Consider the following 19,789-nt stretch of genomic DNA (forward strand, 5'->3'; position numbering starts at 1 on the left):
TTATTTTGAATAAGTATTTCTTTTGTTTAAATTCACCAGCGTTAACACAGGCCATTCCATTCAACTATCGAAGATGACATATTAGTATGCTAATGAAGCAAAAATAGTATCTTTGCTATGGATTACAAAAGACATTTTAGAAATTTTTTATTTCAAAAAACAGTGAACAGGTTTGTAGCTTTGTATAACAGATGTAAAAAACTCCTTTCTAAACTTCAGTGTATATTAGTAAAAAAGACGCACACCAAGGATAAAAGACTACAATCATAACCAAGACAAATCCCTTGAACCCATTTGTTTACCTGCAAAAAAAGATAAACATTAAATCTGCGTAAATGATCTCTATTAATTATGTGCAATATAAATCAATATCTTCAGCTATAAATACTTTTGTAAACTGAGTTAATGATGCAGATTGATTTAAAATATAATGTAATTATATACATTTGCAATGGAAATTTTTGATCTGCCTTTTGCTTTGGAAATTTTACCTGCTTAAGCAGAGATTCATTAGTACGAAATAATTTTTTCAGTTTATACTATATAAAGAGGTAAAACATACAAATGTGTGAAGCTTTGAAAAAATTAAGCATAAAATTACTTAACATTATTATTTGAAATACACCTCCAACTTAGTCATTCCAGCCGAAGACTGCAGTTTCGTGCTTATTAGCACTCATCACCCCGGCTCAGGAAATGACTGAGCATGGAGGTGGAAAACCTCTTAATGAAGCCAAAAGTGCCAAACAAACTGTTAGCTAAGATAGACTTAGCACTGACCAGACAAGTGACCGAAACCGAGTTTTTCCACCTCCTGCTCAGGCACTTTCTAAGCCGGGCTGATGAGTGCTAATAAGCGCGAAACTGCAGTTCTCGGCTGGAATGACTGAGTTGGCGGTGTATTTCATGTATTTCTGCCTTAGCCTTGGCTGTAGGTCGGTAACTTACTGAAAATAACATTATTACTCATTTTAAAAAAAAGTTTTAAATTTACTATTTATTTAAAAAGAATTGTGATAATTAAATCCTACTTTTCATTCGCATTTTCTTTTCTGACATTTTTATATAGAAGAAATTAGTTCCAAGATATTTGAGTTTTAACGAATGTACTATTAATATACTTCAATACATGTTCTTTTTGAATTATTTCACCAACACTCCATTTACACTATAAAGATATCTACACTTATAACATACATCCAACAATAAATGCACACTTACGTAAGTAATAAAAATACTCAAATACACGGTTAACATAATTTGAATGGTTTTCTAAAATCGCTTTAATTTTATTGCAAACCGAGCAGATTAATAACAGCTCTGAATAATCGTCATTTTAGGCTAGGACGACTGGAACATCAATCAGTATCTGCTGCATAAAAATCTGACGCGCTCGAGTATTTCAATATGACGTTTTTTTTTTTTTTCCTTTGTATTTTCAAAAATTCGCTACGACCTTCCGCCACTTCTGAAACTTCAATCTTTTGAATGGGATCATTTTTAGAGTTCACTTAACACCTCTCTAAATATCTGATGCGTCAGAACTTTTATTTTTCATTTTCTACCCTTCCGGATGGCCATCCTCACCACGCAAGTCGGCAGATAAACATACCTTTAGTATCAGAGACACGTTGTGCATCTAAATCGCCAATATTTGACGCGCTCAAATAAATCCATGTAACTTTTTTATTATACATTTATGAATGTCGGTACACACTTTCCCCACCACTGAGGAGAAACATTATGTAACATTTTCTTCTTTACTAATAATGAAGCTGAAAGTCTGGAGCTCTGTTACGCGCATAGCGCCTAGACTGTTCGGCCGATTTTCATGAAATTTGGCACAAAATTAGTTCGTAGCACCTCAAAGCGATTTTTTGAAAATTCGATTTTGTTCTTTTTCTATTTGAGTTTCAAGAACATTTAATCGAGCAAATTATCATTACATTTACGAGTGAATTATCATAACGTGGACGAGCAAATTACCATAACATGGGCGAGCAAATGAATACAGCAAATTGGCAAGAAATTCATCTATTATTTGTAAATATACAGACGAACCAAATGACCTCTTAATTTCTACTACGGGTAAAGCCGTGCGGGTACCGCTACATAACCTAAACTACAAAATCTAATAGGTCCCCACGACGTCTCGAGTGAATCCACATTTAAATTCATGGTCTCCCCTACTATTGTGAATAAACATTTTTTCAAAAAAAAAAAAAACTTGTTTCCCAAACACTTGACTTAACATTCGCTTCGCTTGTTTTCAACCGGTTTTGAAGTGGACTCTCCCAAAAACAAACGCGAACAATACCGAGGTTCACTCTATTTCAACAACTTTTCAGAATCAAAACAAAGAAAAAGTAATATTTTGGATTAAAAATCGGAACTTTGGAAAGAAAAATCTTTGCCAGAACTAGATCCAGTGTCTCATTGCTTTGTAATAAAGTATTCTACCGTTTGATCCATACTCAAAACCCGTTGTGCGGCAACATTTTTACACAAACGTCCAGCGTCATATCTATAGGACAAAATTTTCAAATTTTTTTCACTGAAAATCACTAAAATTACCATATCTGTTTTACTGATATTAATTTAAACGGTTTCAAAATTTAAGATATAAATAAAACTCATTTTCACATTTGTTTCAGCGAGGCAAATGTAAACTAAAAAAAAAAAATGTATTCGTGGAAATGCATTTCTCTTTAACACCTGGTTGATGATGCAAACCAGTTAGAAGTTTATTTTGAGGTATAATAATCCATTTATTCGTAGCAGGAGTTAAAAAATGAATTCATTAGACTGCAATTTGTTGGATTGCTGATGTGACGTAAAACTTCTATTAATAGGACGATCAATGCCGAAAGGAAGTAACACAGGGTTATCATAAAGGAATATTCTGGTTTTAAAAATTTGTTTCACAAACCATTGTACTTGTTAAAATAATCAATTAACCAACGTTTTGAATTACAAAAATTGTATATTACTGCAGACACGCGTTTCGGTGTCACAAGGAACATCTTTTTCGATGCGAAGAAGTGTGAGCTTCTGGATGAAAAGTCATCCGAGAAAAGCTCTTCTTGGCTCGAGTAAGGCTTTTCTCGGATGACTTTTCATTTAGAAACACACTTCTTTGCATGGAAAAAGATGTTTCTTGTAACACCGAAACGCGTGTCGGCAGTAATATACAATTTTTGTAATTCAAAATGTTGGTTTATTGGTAATTTTAATTTTCAGCACACAGGTTTTTGTTCGTTATTATTGAACTTGTATTAGAAACGATACATGAAAAAAAAGATAAACTATCAAAGTTTTTTTTCACTCACAAATGTTAGATGTGTGCACTTTTCGAAACGCGACGCACATCTATAACATACATTTTGTAGTGCTTCACTGTCGAATTTTCGTAATGCTATACATATGCGATATTTCAGTTCTCGCAATGCTGTTGTATAAACAGTCTCTTACGAAATCTCATTAAAAAAAATCACATGAAATTCGGTTTGGGGATCTGGCTGACCAATGCATAAAAGGTAAATTATCACCTGTACGGCAAAAAGGTTGTGGGGGGGGGGGAGGGGACGCTAGAGGTCTTGGTTTTAACATTGTTGCCAATCCTAATACATAAGTTAATACACGCGTAAGGACTGTTGTGACTAAAAAAACTCCTTCCGAAAGGATTTTCTGGCTGTGCTAGTGCGGAACGTGCACGTTTAAGTAGTTACTTACGTTTAGGAAAAAAAAAAAAGCTTGGACAGTTTATCTTTAATTTTATGTATTATTTATAGTGGTTAATGATTTATGAAATACAACTTTTTAAAACCGGGATATTCTTTTACGGTAACCTTGTATAATGTCCACGTCAAATGCTTAGAAAAAGTATTTAGAGACCATTTTTAAAAGTTATCCATATTTAAAATGAATTTAAAGAAGTTGTGTCTAATGCAACTACCTTAGAAAAACAGTTTTCGACGTTGGATTTCGCATTTATCTTTCTTCTCATTGTAGACAGCATTCCGTGGACAACAGCCACGAACGACTTTCTCGTGGTGGCACCGATAGAAGCAGTGGACCATAGCTGGATCGTTCATATATCCTTCACCTGTTTCATAACAAGTCTTTGCAAAGTCTCTCAAACTGTACATTTCATTTGTATCTGCAAAAATGACCAAAAAATTTACGAATAAGAATTTACAAACTAAAAATACTTACCTTCAGAAAGTTTATGAGGAGTTTAGAAAACTAACACGAATTCATGATTTGTGTTAAACATCAATATAATTATTTTGGTTAAATAGGTAAAAAGTGGCTTCAAACTTCGTTATTGTTTTTTTGTGCTCTTACTAAATTTAATCAACAAAAGCTACATCTTGTTCTCAAAGTTTTTTTTTTAAGTTTTGTTTTTTAAGATTTGTTGCAAGTGGAAAATTCGTACTCGAAATTTTTTTTCTTTTAAACTATTAGCTCAGTAACAAGTAGAAAACTATTCAATTCATATTAAATGCTTTAAAAAAATAAAAATTTCTCATGCTAGCTGAAAACTTAAGTTGCAACTAATTTTGATAAGAATCTTCTTAAACTGTACATGATACTTGACTGTTTATAACCAAAAGTTACCTCTATATGAATTTCAATAATCATTTATCTCTTTCTTATAGTTGATATACCGTTTCTTTTTTTCTTTCTCATATTTAAATTTAACAATTTCTAACTTTTCTCTACAAGCCATCACCAAAACTTCACACACACACAATTATTTTACTTTTGTCATAATAAAGACGAAAACACCTCACATTTTGAGATGCACTCCTTTGTTGTTTTCTTTGCTGTATACAAACACAAAACCCATAAGGGATACTTGCACCTGTAGAAGCTAAAATTACGAGAGAGAGAAAAAACTAAATTGCTAATAAAATATGAGTTTATGGCCATCATCAAGGAAAATAAATGATGCAGTCAAGACTGCACCACATTAGTTTTGCTATTTACGCTTAAAATTTAGAACTCGTTTTTTTATGAATTTTATTTCTTAGTATTCTTACGAACATTTTTACTTTTTGCTTGCAATAAACGTTTTCCTTCTTTAACTTCTCTTCAAACTGGGCTTAATATACAAAAAACTCACAAGCTCTCGAAATAAAACATTTTAAGGAAAACAAATAAAAAATAAAATAAAAAAAATAAAATTAGATAAGAAAATAATTGAATGCACAGTCGGACCTCTATATATATCGAAGTAGCAAATTGCCAGGAAAAAATTCGATGTATAGAAATTTCGATACATAGAAGCAATCTTATTTTTCATAAAATCTCCTAAAATATTAAAATTAAAGCTAATTTTCGTGTATGAAACCTTCATCTTTCATGAGACACAGTCTACAGTGGAAAAAAAAAAAAATCTACGAAAGTCTCGAAAAAATTTCGATGCTTCGATTTTTCGATGTATAGAAACAATTTTTCTATGTATAATGAACATAGAAATTTGCTGGGATTTCGATAAATAGAAAATTTTGATACGTGGAAGTTCGATATATGGAGGTTCGACTGTATAATAAATGCATATACACGACCTCAATTTCGCTTTTACCTTTGTAACACTGTACATTTTCTGGGCGGTCACAAACAGCCGTCGTTGAATTAAAATACAGACCAACTGGACACCGTTTTCCGCAGGCTGACCCCGTCGAACACTCATAGAACATATCGCAGTTGGAATGCCGTATGTTGACACGGCTCTGAGGACAGGTGGTATGACGATCATATACCCGACAGCGTCTTTGATGATGATATCTGTTTGAATCACCTGAAAATGAAGATTTAAGTCATTTTTGAAAACAGCATTAAAAGGTGAAAGGTGTACTATTTCTATATTCTGTATTGTGACCCATTTTTAGTGAGCCAAAAACTGAAAGGTGTACTATTTCTATATTCTGTATTGTGACCCATTTTTAGTGAGCCAAAAACTGAAAGGTGTACTATTTCTATATTCTGTATTGTGACCCATTTTTAGTGAGCCAAAAACTGAAAGGTGTACTATTTCTATATTCTGTATTGTGACCCATTTTTAGTGAGCCAAAAACTGAAAGGTGTACTATTTCTATATTCTGTATTGTGACCCATTTTTAGTGAGCCAAAAACTGAAAGGTGTACTATTTCTATATTCTGTATTGTGACCCATTTTTAGTGAGTCAAAAACTGAAATTGCGAAGTTTTTTGTGAAACGAGCTGATGTGTGCATCACATGACTTCCTTTTACTCTAAGTCATTTCCCCATTATTGACAGTTTTAATGTAATTCAATAGTTTACTCTCTAAATCTCACCAACAGTGGCCAGTATAAAACCAAATTGAAAAAAAAAAAAAAAACACCAGAATCCCCAAATTTGTCGCCAAGTTGTTGACAAAACTTTGCGACCAAAAGACTAGCGATATATTGCCAAGTGTCCGACAAATTACAACACCATTTGAGTTTACATCGAAATTAACAATGATTTCCCCCCAAAAAAGGGGCAAAAGACCCCTTCAGAAACAACCGAATGCAACCAAAACTGTACAACTAGACCTCACTAGGAGTCTACGTACCAAATTTCAACTTTCCAGGGCATACCGTTCTTGAGTTTTGCGACATACATACGCACATACGTACAAACAGACGTCACGAGAAAACTCGTAGCAATTAACTCGGGAATCGTCAATTAGTTCGCGTGTTTATACGTTCTTAGACACTTATCCACGTGTGGTCGAATCGAAAAAAACACTCAACTTTCATTCGAGGGTGAGCAAAATGGAAATTAAGGTCGATTTTTTAGTGAAAATTTTTTCGCGAATACAATACTTCCTTTTTTTTTTGTAAAAGAAAGTAAAAAATGTTGCAAAAATATGAAACCATTGGGTGCAGAATGTCATTGAAGATACATTTTTTGCATTCTTATTTCGATTTTCCCCCCTCCTAATATTGCAAGGCTGTGTAATGAGCAAGGTGAGACCTTTCATCAAGATATTAAACGTAAAGAAAAACGTTACCAAGTAAAATAGACTGCAAAAATGTCGGAAGATTCCTGTTATTTTCTAATTTAAGACGATTTCCCTATTCACAAGAGGAAGGGTTAATTTTTCATCATTTTCTTTCATATCATGTGGCTTATTTTTCTACTCAATGAAAAACACCTGTGCTATTTCTCCTCAAAATGCATGTATAAGTATGTTAATATATTTCCATTAAGATCCAAAATGTAAATTAATAAACATGTTCAGATTTGATTTAGAAATTTCAGTTTCTATTTATGGAAAATTTTTCATAACTTTAAAATAGTACGTGTCACAAGAATTAAGTTTATATATTAATGTTTAGCAGCCCCAACTTGACATAAATCAATTACTTAATATTATAGAAAGAAAAGTAAAATTTTGTCACACAGTGATGAATAGAATGTGATGAGTAATTCCATGATAATATGGGATGAAAATTCTCTCCCAATTAAAGCAGAGTTTTACAAATAAAAGCACACAAATGACAGTTCAATTTTACCAAAATAAGATTTCGGTGATAGTTCTCTTGATAGACAAAGCATAAATCTTTGATTTTGATGTTTAATATATATATATATATATATATATATATATATATATATATATATATATATATATATATATATATATATATAACTTCTTTCGAACGTAAGGCTTAAGGGCGACAAATAAGGACATACGAACTATATCTAATGATGTAAACTTGACTGTTCCATAAAAGAAAAGTACATTAAACATTATTTTGAAAAAATACCTTTTAATCCCTTAAATGCATGATTTTTTAAAATCTACTTTAAAATATGTTCTTTAGTTTTAATTTTCTGTTCAAACCCATAAAAAGAAACTTAAAAAAGTCTAATTTATGTATGATTTCTGGTTAAACAAACACTTGGCGAAATCGGGCTTTAATTGAAAAAAAAAAAAAACACGAGAAATGGTTTACAATCAAATGTCCAAAATCATTTATAAAAATTGTAAAAATTACCTACTATTTAAGTAGAAGTACAATTTTAATTGTCATTGAATAAAACATAGGTATTTTAAAGCGCACTGAACTAAAAAAAAGTCCTACATTTGCGAATGCCGAAAAAATAAATGTCCCCCCCCCCATCAGATTGGTGCATTTAAAAGCTTAAAATGGGTTTAATAGCATCTTCAGCGAGTATTTTCTTGGTTATTTACATCTACAGAGTTTCTTACGGCATTCTAGAAGACTGAATTGGGTATGTTGCCAAGTAGCCTCATGATGCATTCAAGGGTGAAAGCGCTTTCACACAACTTTATGTCAAGGTCAGTAAAGTATTAGAAATGCATCGAATTTTTATTCATTGTTTGTGTAGGTTTAATAAAATCAAAGGCTAACTTTTAAACACAAACATGGATTCACAATGATCTATCAATAAAAATATTATGAATATTTTACGATAAAAATGTTATTACTTACATTTCACATTCTTCTTCCAGTCGCAAGTCTGAGATTTAGGGTTGAATGCAAGACCTTCTGGACATTCTTTTGCGAAAGCTATACCATGGCTACAGTGATAAAATCGGGTGCAGTTTTCTTCATCTCTAAAGACTCCAAAATTCTTTGGACAGTCAAAATCCTTTAGAGATTTCGTTCGGGGTTTAAGTGTTGATGGTTGTGGAGTCGTACTCCCTAAAAAAAAATAACTTAATATTACGAATCGCAGGGAAAAAAATTAAACATTTTACATCAGGATTAAGTGGACACTGCGAATCTCATATATCAACTCTTTTATAGGTGAAAACTCAATTTAAGTTGAGGCATCATAGGGTTGTGATTTCTGCTGGACTTCTTTGAAAGAAAAGTCGGGGAAAAGCTAAGTCATTGCTTTGGCACTATTATCCCCAATCTTATACCAAGGATTGGATTATTTTCAAAATTTTAAAAAGTTTTGACTTAAAGGATTTTTTTTTCGAGCATTTTTCTAAATTTGGTCAGATTAAGATAATTGCACATAAAGTTTAATGGTAGCACAAAATTTAACTGCACAATTAGGACAAATTTTCCCAATTAAATCTTAACTTAAAAATTACTGTTAAAAACGTACAGGTTTCTTGCGTAGTAACTACAAATTATTTCAATGTCTCTTTGTAAGAAATTGGTTCATTTAGAACAGTAGTGTCCAACCTTTTCTTTTGAGGGGTGTACTTCATTTTAAGTTGAATCCCGCGGGCAAGAACACATAATATCAATATATAATATTTTTATTCCCTAGATAACATGAAGAAGGAAAATTACAAAGCAAGAAATTCAGTCATTATTACTACATGCTTGTTTTATCAATACGAAATATCCATCTATATTTTTAGGATTAAATTTCCAACCATTTGGGTCGAAACTGGCAACAATCATTCTTCATACAGAATGAAGATGAGTGGTTATCTTGGAAGTTTCCAGAACGTGGTTTTCGAGCCATTACCATTGCAAACATCAACAGGCCCCATGTATCCGCTTCGCGGACTAAAAATTGCCTGCGGGCTGAAGGTAGGGCAACACTGATTTAGAAGAAACTTCCTCTGCAACATTGGACTAAAACTGAACCTATATACATCTCTCTATTTACCGATTTTCAAGAGACCACATTATAAAATGGCCCAGCAATTCAGGCCAGATCGACCTGGATGGCCCGAATGACTTGGCTTTTTCAGAAAAGGCTGTAGAGGCTCTTGTCTTCGACAACTTCGTAGTAATCTAGTGCTTTTCTTTTGCACATCATGAACAAAACAGCAAGAGACCACAAAAATTCGTCCTTAAGTAGAATGCGTCCTCAAGTAGAATGCTTCTAAAACAAAAGTGGAGCATCCGGGATCATGAAAAATTGTCTTCAAATACACAGTCGTTAAATAGAGCATCGTTAAACAGAGAAATAACTATTTACATGTGTGGCAGTGAGAAACAAAGGTATGTGAGTGGGTTTAAAATTTTGAGAAAAACACATTTGAAGATCAAATTAGGACCTAGGAAGGCTTTTATTGAAAAATTTCTCTAAATTCTGCTGCATAACAGCACCAATCATGGATAGTAGTACTTTCACTAGCTTCAAAACAGAGGAGAGGTTTTTCTACCATTTTTACAGGTTATCTGGAAATTTTTATTTCGGCACTTACATCCCTTTGCCTCATATTTACTTTCAAATATGAATACGTTAAAAAAGAAGGTTTGTAAGACATACTAACCGCATCTTCCTGAAGGCCAGGAACAACGTAAAGCAACTGGATCGAATTCCCAATTATTGTGACATTCGTTGATGTATGGTATTCCGTTGGCGCAATGGAGAAACTTTCGGCAGTTGTCTCGGTGAGGAAAGAGTCCGTTCATTTTAGGACATGTCTGACTGTGACATTTCACCTTATGTGCCCAATCACAAATGCCGCGTTCAGAATCGAATGTTTGCCCACGTCGACAAAACAATCTTCGAGCTTTGCCATTTTTGCACTCAAAGTAATTAGTACAGCTTTCTGGGTCCTTGACTTTACAGTTGAGACATGCACAAATTTTATCCGCTGTGCCTGGTTTAGATGCATTTGAGCACGCTAAAAAAGAATTATCTAGATAAGTTAAAATTGCAATATTAACAAGTATTTTTTGTTTTTGTCAACTTAAAGTGCTTTGTAAATAAGCAGTCAAAAAATTGCTTTTATGTGAATCAAAAATAAAATTGCAAGTATAATGTCGAAAATCATCATATTTTCTAATTACTTTCAAATGCTATTGAAGCAGATCTGATAAAAATAAATTGAAAATTTCAATAAAGAAAGCTTCACTTCACCCCTTGCCTTTAACATTTTCAGATTAAAGTATTTCTACATAGTAGCGAAAAAATTATTTCTCGAATGTGCACATGAATTAGGAAAAGAAAGATGATAAGACATTGACTAAATGCGGCCATATTTATTTCTTATATAGTTTCTTTTTTCATATTAATCAGATACTTTGAAATTCAATTCTAAAGTCTTTTCAACGGAATCTGGTTCTTTCCCATCGTGAAACATTTTTCTCGAAAATAAAATGCCATCCTGACTGATTTGAATAACTGGAAAAAGATTAAACATGATGAGCTTATGGATGGTTAGAAAACTATTTCGTTTTTCGAATTTCTTTTTCAAATTGACAATTAGAAGATTTGATATTTCTCAAACATGCTTATAAAAAAATACTTTTTAAGAAGCAAAAGAGCAAGAAAGGTTTCATAATCATTTTAAAGATAAATTCCTCTGATAAGTCAAGAACATTAAGTGTCGCCATGTAAACAGACAAGAATTGCGTAAAGCCTTAACGCAGAGGAGTGAGAAATCGGTAATAAGGCTTTTAAATCAGGGGACAATATAAATAAGACAATATTGATGGAATTTGATTAAAAAACACGCTATGTTCGCAGGAGGTTAAAATTCTAGTGCAGATTCTAGGACACATCAATCTATGAACTATTTAGTGAAAAAAATGCGTCGGTCAGGATAGCGCTTGAAATTTCTATTGAAGACGTAATTCAGTTATCTTATTGAAAAACTACGTCAGTTTTGGGCTTGACTTTGACATTTATTTTTTTTACATACATCTAGAGTTTGTTTCTGATAATTTTTTCTTTGCTTTTTTTTACTACCTTGTGGAAGGATCAAGAGAGATTTAGCAATTCTTTTCGTTTTGACAAATTTTCCCTTAAGTAAAAACAGCGATTTTTGACATTAACAACTCCCATATTGTCTCATTATTTCGCTCATAGGCTGCAATAATGGCACAACTCAAAAAACGCGTTTTGGACTAAGAACAGGTGTAAACATGAAAATACATTCTTTTCAGTAGAATACTAGCAAAACTAATAATTCAATATTATACCATAAGGTGGCAGAAGTAAAATACATTTCGAATGAAGTTTACTTAGCACTAAAAACTTTGGGCCCACTTATCTCAAAACATTTTTTTTTTTTGAGTTGCGCCGCTATTGCACCCCATGAGCGATTTGTGAGCCTCTTATCCCATTCTGAAGGTTTATAACTGACAGTTAGCTAGGGTAAATGAAGTCATTTAAACCTTGTCCACAATGCGTCTATATACCGCTTGAAAGCTTTCAAAGAGCAATAGTAAATCACTTAATTCACGATCTGGTATTTTTAGGTCATGTAACTTTAATTATAACAAATTACTACTTAAAACTAATTAACTGCTGAAAATTAAATTAGCTACTAACATTTACATTAACTACTAAAAAATTAATTAAAATTAACTACTGAAATAGATTAAATACCTAAACTCAAGTCGCATTTGGCATCGCAGGGATATTCACACCGCAATGTAAAATTAAAATTAGCTAAAAATTAACTACTGAATTAAAACTACTGAAACTATTAACTACTGAAATAGATTAAATACCTAAACTCAAGTCGCATTTAGCATCGCAGGGATATTCACATCGCAATGTCTTCATACTAAAGTGAAGCATGGATGGACATTTCATAACATAAGGACGCCAGTTAGCACATTGAATAAATTTTCCACAGTCATCCGATTTCTGGAAATATCCATCTTTCGTTGAACATTTAAAAGTTTCTGCTGCTGTTGTTGCTTTTTCTGTAGTGGAAACAGTAGAAGATGGTAGTGGTGTGGTTGTTGGCTGCTTTGTACCTTCTTCACACTTCACTTTAGATGCACGATTACACGTGTTCAGAATATTGTCAAGGAGTAATCCATCAGAGCACTTAGCGGTGTATGCTACGTATCCAATACATAGATGATATTTCGCACAACTCTCCATCGATGGTATGATGCAGGTTTCGCATGGACACTTGTAATAGTTGTCCACATCTGGGTAACTGCTTGATTTTCCTGAAAATAAAGTTTAACTTAAAAAATAACTCAAAAATATAATCACAAGAAGCAGTACAAATCGTGGAGACAGGGTTACAAGTAAGTAACTAAAATTTCGTTTTCTCGCACTATTTTGAGAAAAACTCAACATTGCTTTTTCAAAAGATTTACAATGTAATGTTTACTGGATAATTTTTGTTGTCTAAATTAATAATGCATTCTTAAAGTTCAAAAATATTACTTCTAAATTATGAAATTTTAATGGTGTGTCATTGATTATATAGTTTTTACGCCACCATGTACCAATTATGTGAGCTAACTTTGTGTCCTGTGATAGATTAAAGTAGCTGTTGCAACCACTCTGCTGGGATTCAAATTGCAACCTTGTCATATCTTAAAAGACCCAATTCAGTCGTATCATAATCATTAAGTTTTTCCCTCATGCCATACAAATGACAACTATACGACGCGGATCTGAGAACAAATTATGGAAAATTTCTGTACGTCGTAAGCAAATTGCTCTTAAGTAATGTTAGGGAATGCGTTTAAGGAACAGATTTTAGAGTTAATTAAATATGACATAGTTTGAAAAAAGGGAGAAATTGCAATTTTTAGGCCGTACTTTAGAAAAAATTTTCGTATCTTTCTGTTTGAAAATTTTGTTCACCGTCTTAATTGGTATTATAGATTTGATCAGGCCATCCACAAAATTTTTGGGGGGAGGAGGAGGAGGAGGAGGATGTTTTCTAAAATGGAACAGCAAAAGCTAACGATTGTGAGACATCTTTAGGTAAGTGAAGAAAATCTTTCTTACCACACCCAGCGCTTGTGGACCAATCACAAACTCGAGTTGTCGGATTAAAATGCAAACCAATTGGACATTTTCGTGTGAAAGGTTTTTCTCCGGTGCAATTTATGTAACGATTACATTCTCTTCCGGGTAATATATCTTTTTTAGGGCACAAGTTGAACAGTTGATCTGGAACCTCCGTTGAAGAGCAATCTATAACAGTTTTAGATAAAACAAAGTTAGAAAATTATTTAACGCAATTTATATTGGATATACATGTTAAAATTAATTCATAATAAGAAGAATATAAATAGAATACAAAAATTTGAGACTAAAAAAAAAATAACAAGTTAATTATTGAGATGATGACGTTCAAAAGAAGTTTAAGCACAAGTGTAGCAAATTCAATACAAGTTTCCAACGTGCATCCCGAATAAGTAGCTAAGGGAATTTTATTATTGGACCATTCCACGTAAAACGGTCATTTTGTCTCGCACGTAACTCATGTTTCAAAAATAAAAATTGAAAATGCGAATAAAAAAGTTTTGTTGCTAAAGAAATCACAAACATGTGTAACTTCTTTGTTCATTACCTTTTAAAATTAGTATTTTGGAATGAAATTTATGATATTCCCCGTGAGAGGCAAATTGTCGGCATTTTGGGGAGACTGGCCTTTTGCATTATTTTTTTCATCTGTTTAAATTATTTCTGAACAAATGAGATTTGTTTCCTTCACATTTGAACCTTAGCTTTCAATACCTACAATTTGTTTAATCATTGCTACATTATTCGAGGAAACTATTAATTTACCCAGCAAATTAGAAGAGGTTGTTGTTCTGCACGTGGTACCACCCAATAAAAGTAATTTTTAAAAGACAATCATTTAAAAGCATTTAACTGTGTCAAAAAAATCTCGCATCAAACGTAAAGATAAAAAAAATCGACCTATTCCTGTTTTATTAAAATAATAACAAAACGTGGGGAAAATTATACAATTAGATCGTTCAGCAAGTGACGCTTTATAACCGTTTCCAGTTAAAGTGATAATATTTTTCATAAATTTATGCAAAAGCATAAAATATTCGTAATAATTTATTCGCTGTAAGTTTTGGCTTATATTGCTTTGATCAACTATACTTGGGGTGAACCTTACATGGCTGCGTCATAATGTTGTGATTAGGATCTGTGTAGCCTTCGCAGTACTGCCAGGTTAGGATTGCCCCAACTATAGTTGAGATTAAAATCTATTTGGGTTTACAATGGATTAAACTCTTGCGTATAATAAAACTATTGTCATTAAATCCTATATTAACTACTAGATTAAATCTAAACAAAGGTGAAAACATCTCTATTTCGCAGTCAGCAAGCTATTAAGACAGCAATAACATCAAATGTGCAAAAACTACATGACTGGCCTGCGGTAAAAGATCATGAAAGGAAAAACCAAGTGATTTGCCATAGTTTGGAACACTTCTTTCCTGTTTCACGCACAGATATGATAAAAACCTATTTTGCTCACTCCTTTCAAAAACGTCACATCCCAAAAAATGCTCGGCTGGTGGCGTGATTGTTAGACGCTGGCCTTCTACGCCTGTGGACCCAGGTTCTGACTAGGGTGGCCTGTCGGTGGATTTGACACGCAGAAAATCATCAGCGCTCATGTTGTATGATTATGCGACATGTAAAAGATCCCTTGGGTATTCGTTTGGCTTAGATTATCCATCGACTAAATTAAATTTTTAGTGCAAATTCGCATCAAAAGAGAGCCCAGGTGCCTCCATCTGGTGGAAACTTTGCGTCCAAATTATCCGTGACATTGACATCCTGCGCCTTAATGGTGGCACATGAAAGACGATGTCGTATCGGGGACTCGCACTAAGTCTGCTAAAGGCTAAATAGCGTCAGAACGCAGCCGCCATAGGAAAAAAAAATCTTAAAAAATAGCAGATCTGAACTACGCCTCTTTTTGAACTATTCTTTTCAATAATGTCACATCTTGGGTTGTGCTTGATCCGTTAGTCATGAAGCATCTGTGTCGTTTAGTGAAAGATGTTATTTATTCCGAAAACAGAATATTGCACACACAAAAAAGAAAACACTTTTCATTCTTATTCGTGAAAGAATTTTTTTGCATTTATGTCGGTATAATAAGGAGAACAATAAGAAACAATAATAACATATTTTGAAATATTCCAAATAGTATCTTTGAAATTTAGTGCAAGAACGTCATAAAAACGCGAGAATATCACTTTGTTTTGTATCATTTTTATGAGCAAAACGTCTGCCAATCTGCTTGTCAAATGCGACTACTTTCCCTAGACACTACAGATAAAGTTTATTTTTAAAATCAAATAGTATCTTATGTGAAAAGTATGGCCTCGAAATTTCGAGCAGAAACGCTAAAAATGTCCAGTAATTTTAGTTACAATAAAAAAAAGTCCTACGTTTCCGTTAGAGATATCAAATGTGAAGATATCTTAGATGTTCAAACTTCAAAAGGTCAGTTAAGTCAACGTGTCATTGACTTAACTGAACTTATACCTTGATTCCACTTATAATCCAAACCTAAAAAATCTAAAACACTCGCTTATTGTACTGAATTTACGTCCGATTTCAAACACCAAATGAGGCATTTTTTCCCTGTTCAAAACAACTTAACTGACCTCCTGAATTTTGAACATCAAATCTCATTAGTTGATAGCTCCAAATGCAAAAATAACTTTTTTTACTGTAACGAAAATTTGTGAACGTTTTAGTGATTTTGCTTGAAATTTTTAAATTTTGGCGTCATACTTCCCACCGAATATGTCTTATTGAAAAAAAAAATACACAGGGTATTCCCGTTTAACCTCCAAGACCTCTGCTACTGTAGTCCTAGATGTATACATCCAATTCGAAAAATAGTCAAAATCAGATGCAAAGTTAAGATATTGAAAGTTTAAAGCGAAAAACAAAATGAGTCAAAAAATACAAAAAAAAAACTTTTTATACGTGCCCTAGATTCCTAACTTATGCTTAAGGAACTAATCTCCATTGGAAAATAATTCCAACACAAAAAGTGCGACTTTAGTACGACCAATATTCACTGAGATATGAAACGCAGCGTTTTGTGACTTACACCTCTTTACACTTGCCATCAATAACACCTTTTGAGGGAAATATAGCGGCTAACAAAGGTTTAAAATTATATGTATGCATAGAATGTGCTTTTTCAAACTGTACGAGATTTTGCAGTTTGTTTTTGCGTATCATGGTATGACATTTGCATTTATTTTTCTATAGCAATGAAATATTTAAATACTTTGTATTTTTACTGCGACAACTCGTCATTGTTCTAAAAGGACTAAGTTTCAATCTCATCTTTTGCATGGTTCCTTAAAACTTACTCTATTATCCCCCTGAGTTTTTGTCTCACAATTTATTTATTTATTATTTTTTTTTGTGTTAGTAATATTTTTCAATGGAGATTATTTCCCTGAATATAAGTTAGGGAACCTAGAGCCCGAAAAAAAATTAAATTTTGTATTTTTCGACTCTTTTTCTGCAAACAAAATGATATTTTCTGTTTTAGGGCTGCTTTGGAAGTTAATCATAAATACGTTTCTGAAGTATGAAATCAAACAAATGATAAAAACCTCAAAAATCGAGACTATCGGCATTACACACGATTATATTCAAAATTTTCATTTTGGAGATTTAAAAAACCAACTATAAAATATCACTGCTCTGTATGGGGGGGGGGGGGGCTTAGAGGGACATAGGAGATTATGGCAGTGGCGAATCCAGGGTGGCGGCTATGAGGCTGCAGCCGCCCCCCCCCCCCCCAAACCAGAACTAAATTTGTAATTTTTTAGCTTTTTTTAAAAAAAGTCTATGAATTCTTGAAATTTTCTGTATTTTCTAGCTGTTTTTAACTATTAGTTTATGATTTTTCAGTTTTTCTTCTTTCTATTCCATCTACACCACCTGCAACTGTCATGTGCACTTTTTTTTTTGGCGTCCTTAACAAAATCTGAAAATTTTGCCTTTAAATTATTTAGCAATGATATCTAAAATGCATCATTTTTTTCCCTTTTTTCTTACTCTGCTTTTTGATGTACACCGACATTTAAATTTTAAAATTTTACCTTTCAATACTAAATTTTAGATAATTTCTAGTGTGACTCGGAAAGTTTCATTAGCCAATAACACCCTTAGATAAACAGACGATGAAATATAATTTTTTAAAAAACGGGTTAATTCATATCACTGAATTTTGGTGGTATCAAAAGGAGACGTACAATTTTATTGACCTCAGCCGCCCCCAGAACAAAATCCTGGATTCGCCACTGGATTAAAGTATCATCTGTACTTTATTTTAGAGCATTTCCTTCCGTTCTTTGTGACATAGTTGGTGGAATAGAAAAAGATATGAACGCATTAAAACTTAATATTGTCAAAATTTCATACAAGTATAAGATCTATTCTATTTAAAATGCGTGATCGAATTACAAATATTTCTTGACACAAGAATGTCGTGATTCGAAGTAATAGCACTTCAGAGTCCATAATGTTGCAGAAACTAAATCCTGTTAATCCAGAGTTCCGGATGAAATTTGTAGAGTTAGAAATTACATTCACTTAAATAATTCTAAGAGAGAAATTAGAAATAAGCCAAACATTCGCTTAAAAAAAATAAATAAATGTACAACTCCTGCATAGGTCGTGTAATAAATTATAGTAATCTAATAAACAACTTGGCGTATTTGAAGTGTCAGTCCGACACTACTTAAGCTAAACTAAAATTATAAAATTTGCGAGTACCAATCCTATGTAATTTTGGTACAAAGAATGTTTTTTTTTGCTGTAATAGTAGGTGTATCTACTTATTTGTTAATGTGTTTCAAATGTTATCCATATTAGCCGGATTATATGGATTTCCGTTTATCCGGATTAAATTTGGTCCAGATAAACGAGGTTGTATTGTACATGAAATACACCTCCAGCTCAGTCAATTCCAGCCGACGACTGCAGTTTCGTGCTTATTAGCATTCATCAGCCCGGCATAGGAGTGACTGAGCTGGAAGTGGAAAACCTCTTAAGGAAGCCAAGAGTACCAAACAAACTGGTAGTTAATACAGAATTAGCACTGACCAGACGAGTGACCGAAAAAATGGTTCGGTTCTCTTGGCTTCCTTAAGAGGTTTTCCACCTCCAGCTCAGTCACTCCTATGCCAGGCTGATGAGTGTTAATAAGCACGAAATAGCAGTCCTCGGCTGGAATTGACTGAGCTGGCGGTGTATTTCATGTATTTCTGCCTTAGCCCTAGCTATGGGGCGGTAACTTACTGAATGATTTTGTATTGTATTTAAACATTTTGTAAACATTAGCAATTGATTAAGAATCATAAAGAAAATTAAAATCTACTCACCTAATGAGGGATCACACTCAGCAAAACATGGATATTCACATCTTAATGTCCTTGGGCTGAAGTGCAGTTGGCTGTCACATTTTTGTTCGGTAGGTATTCCAGATGTACAATTAATAAAGGAGCTGCAATCCCCAGGCTTAGGGTAAAAACCATCAGAAGTACCACAAACGGAAGGCGTAGTTGGTTCAACCGAATTTTGTTCCGTACTATGTGTGAGAGGATATTCAGACGGAATATCGCTAGTCATTCCAAAAGTAGTTTCGGTAGTTACCACTTCACTAGTCAAAGATACGGCATTAGTACTTGTGTCATTGGACAGATATCTCTCGCTTGTTGAAGATTCTTCCGTAGTTTCATCTTCCGTAGTTTGTAATATTGGTGAAGTAAAAACGAAGTTTGTAGTAGATTCGACATAACTGGATGCATCCGTTTTTGCTGTAATCATTTCAGTTGTTGACTCTGTTACTCCTTCTGAAGTTTTGACGCAATCTGAAAGATAATCAAAATTATTATTTCTTAAGTATTTTTTTTATGAGAACGCCGTAATTCAATTAACCAAAAGAACTTCCAAATTTTACCGTGTATAACAAAATACCAATTTCAACTCACACCATACATACTTTACATCTAATGAGAAGGATAATATAAATCATCCTTATTTATATAATAGCCAATTCACTGATCGAGTAACGCTCCTGACGTCACCTACAATGAAATTCGCGCCATTGCA

The 19,789-nt window shown here is 33.1% G+C and overlaps 1 protein-coding gene across 1 annotated transcript in view; it reads right to left on the minus strand.

The window, feature by feature from the left end:
* Nucleotides 1-19,789, minus strand: part of LOC129223204 (mucin-2-like) — a gene marked incomplete at its 3' end in the record, with an annotated part of 69,366 nt that overhangs the window by 40,899 nt on the left and 8,678 nt on the right. The window contains 7 exon segments of the mRNA XM_054857771.1: nucleotides 3,959-4,159; nucleotides 5,591-5,806; nucleotides 8,476-8,688; nucleotides 10,233-10,589; nucleotides 12,424-12,876; nucleotides 13,673-13,861; nucleotides 19,060-19,548. Of these exon segments, the coding sequence (XP_054713746.1) occupies nucleotides 3,959-4,159; nucleotides 5,591-5,806; nucleotides 8,476-8,688; nucleotides 10,233-10,589; nucleotides 12,424-12,876; nucleotides 13,673-13,861; nucleotides 19,060-19,548 (2,118 nt within the window).

Source organism: Uloborus diversus, chromosome 5, assembly GCF_026930045.1.
Source record: "Uloborus diversus isolate 005 chromosome 5, Udiv.v.3.1, whole genome shotgun sequence".
NCBI lineage: Eukaryota > Metazoa > Arthropoda > Arachnida > Araneae > Uloboridae > Uloborus > Uloborus diversus.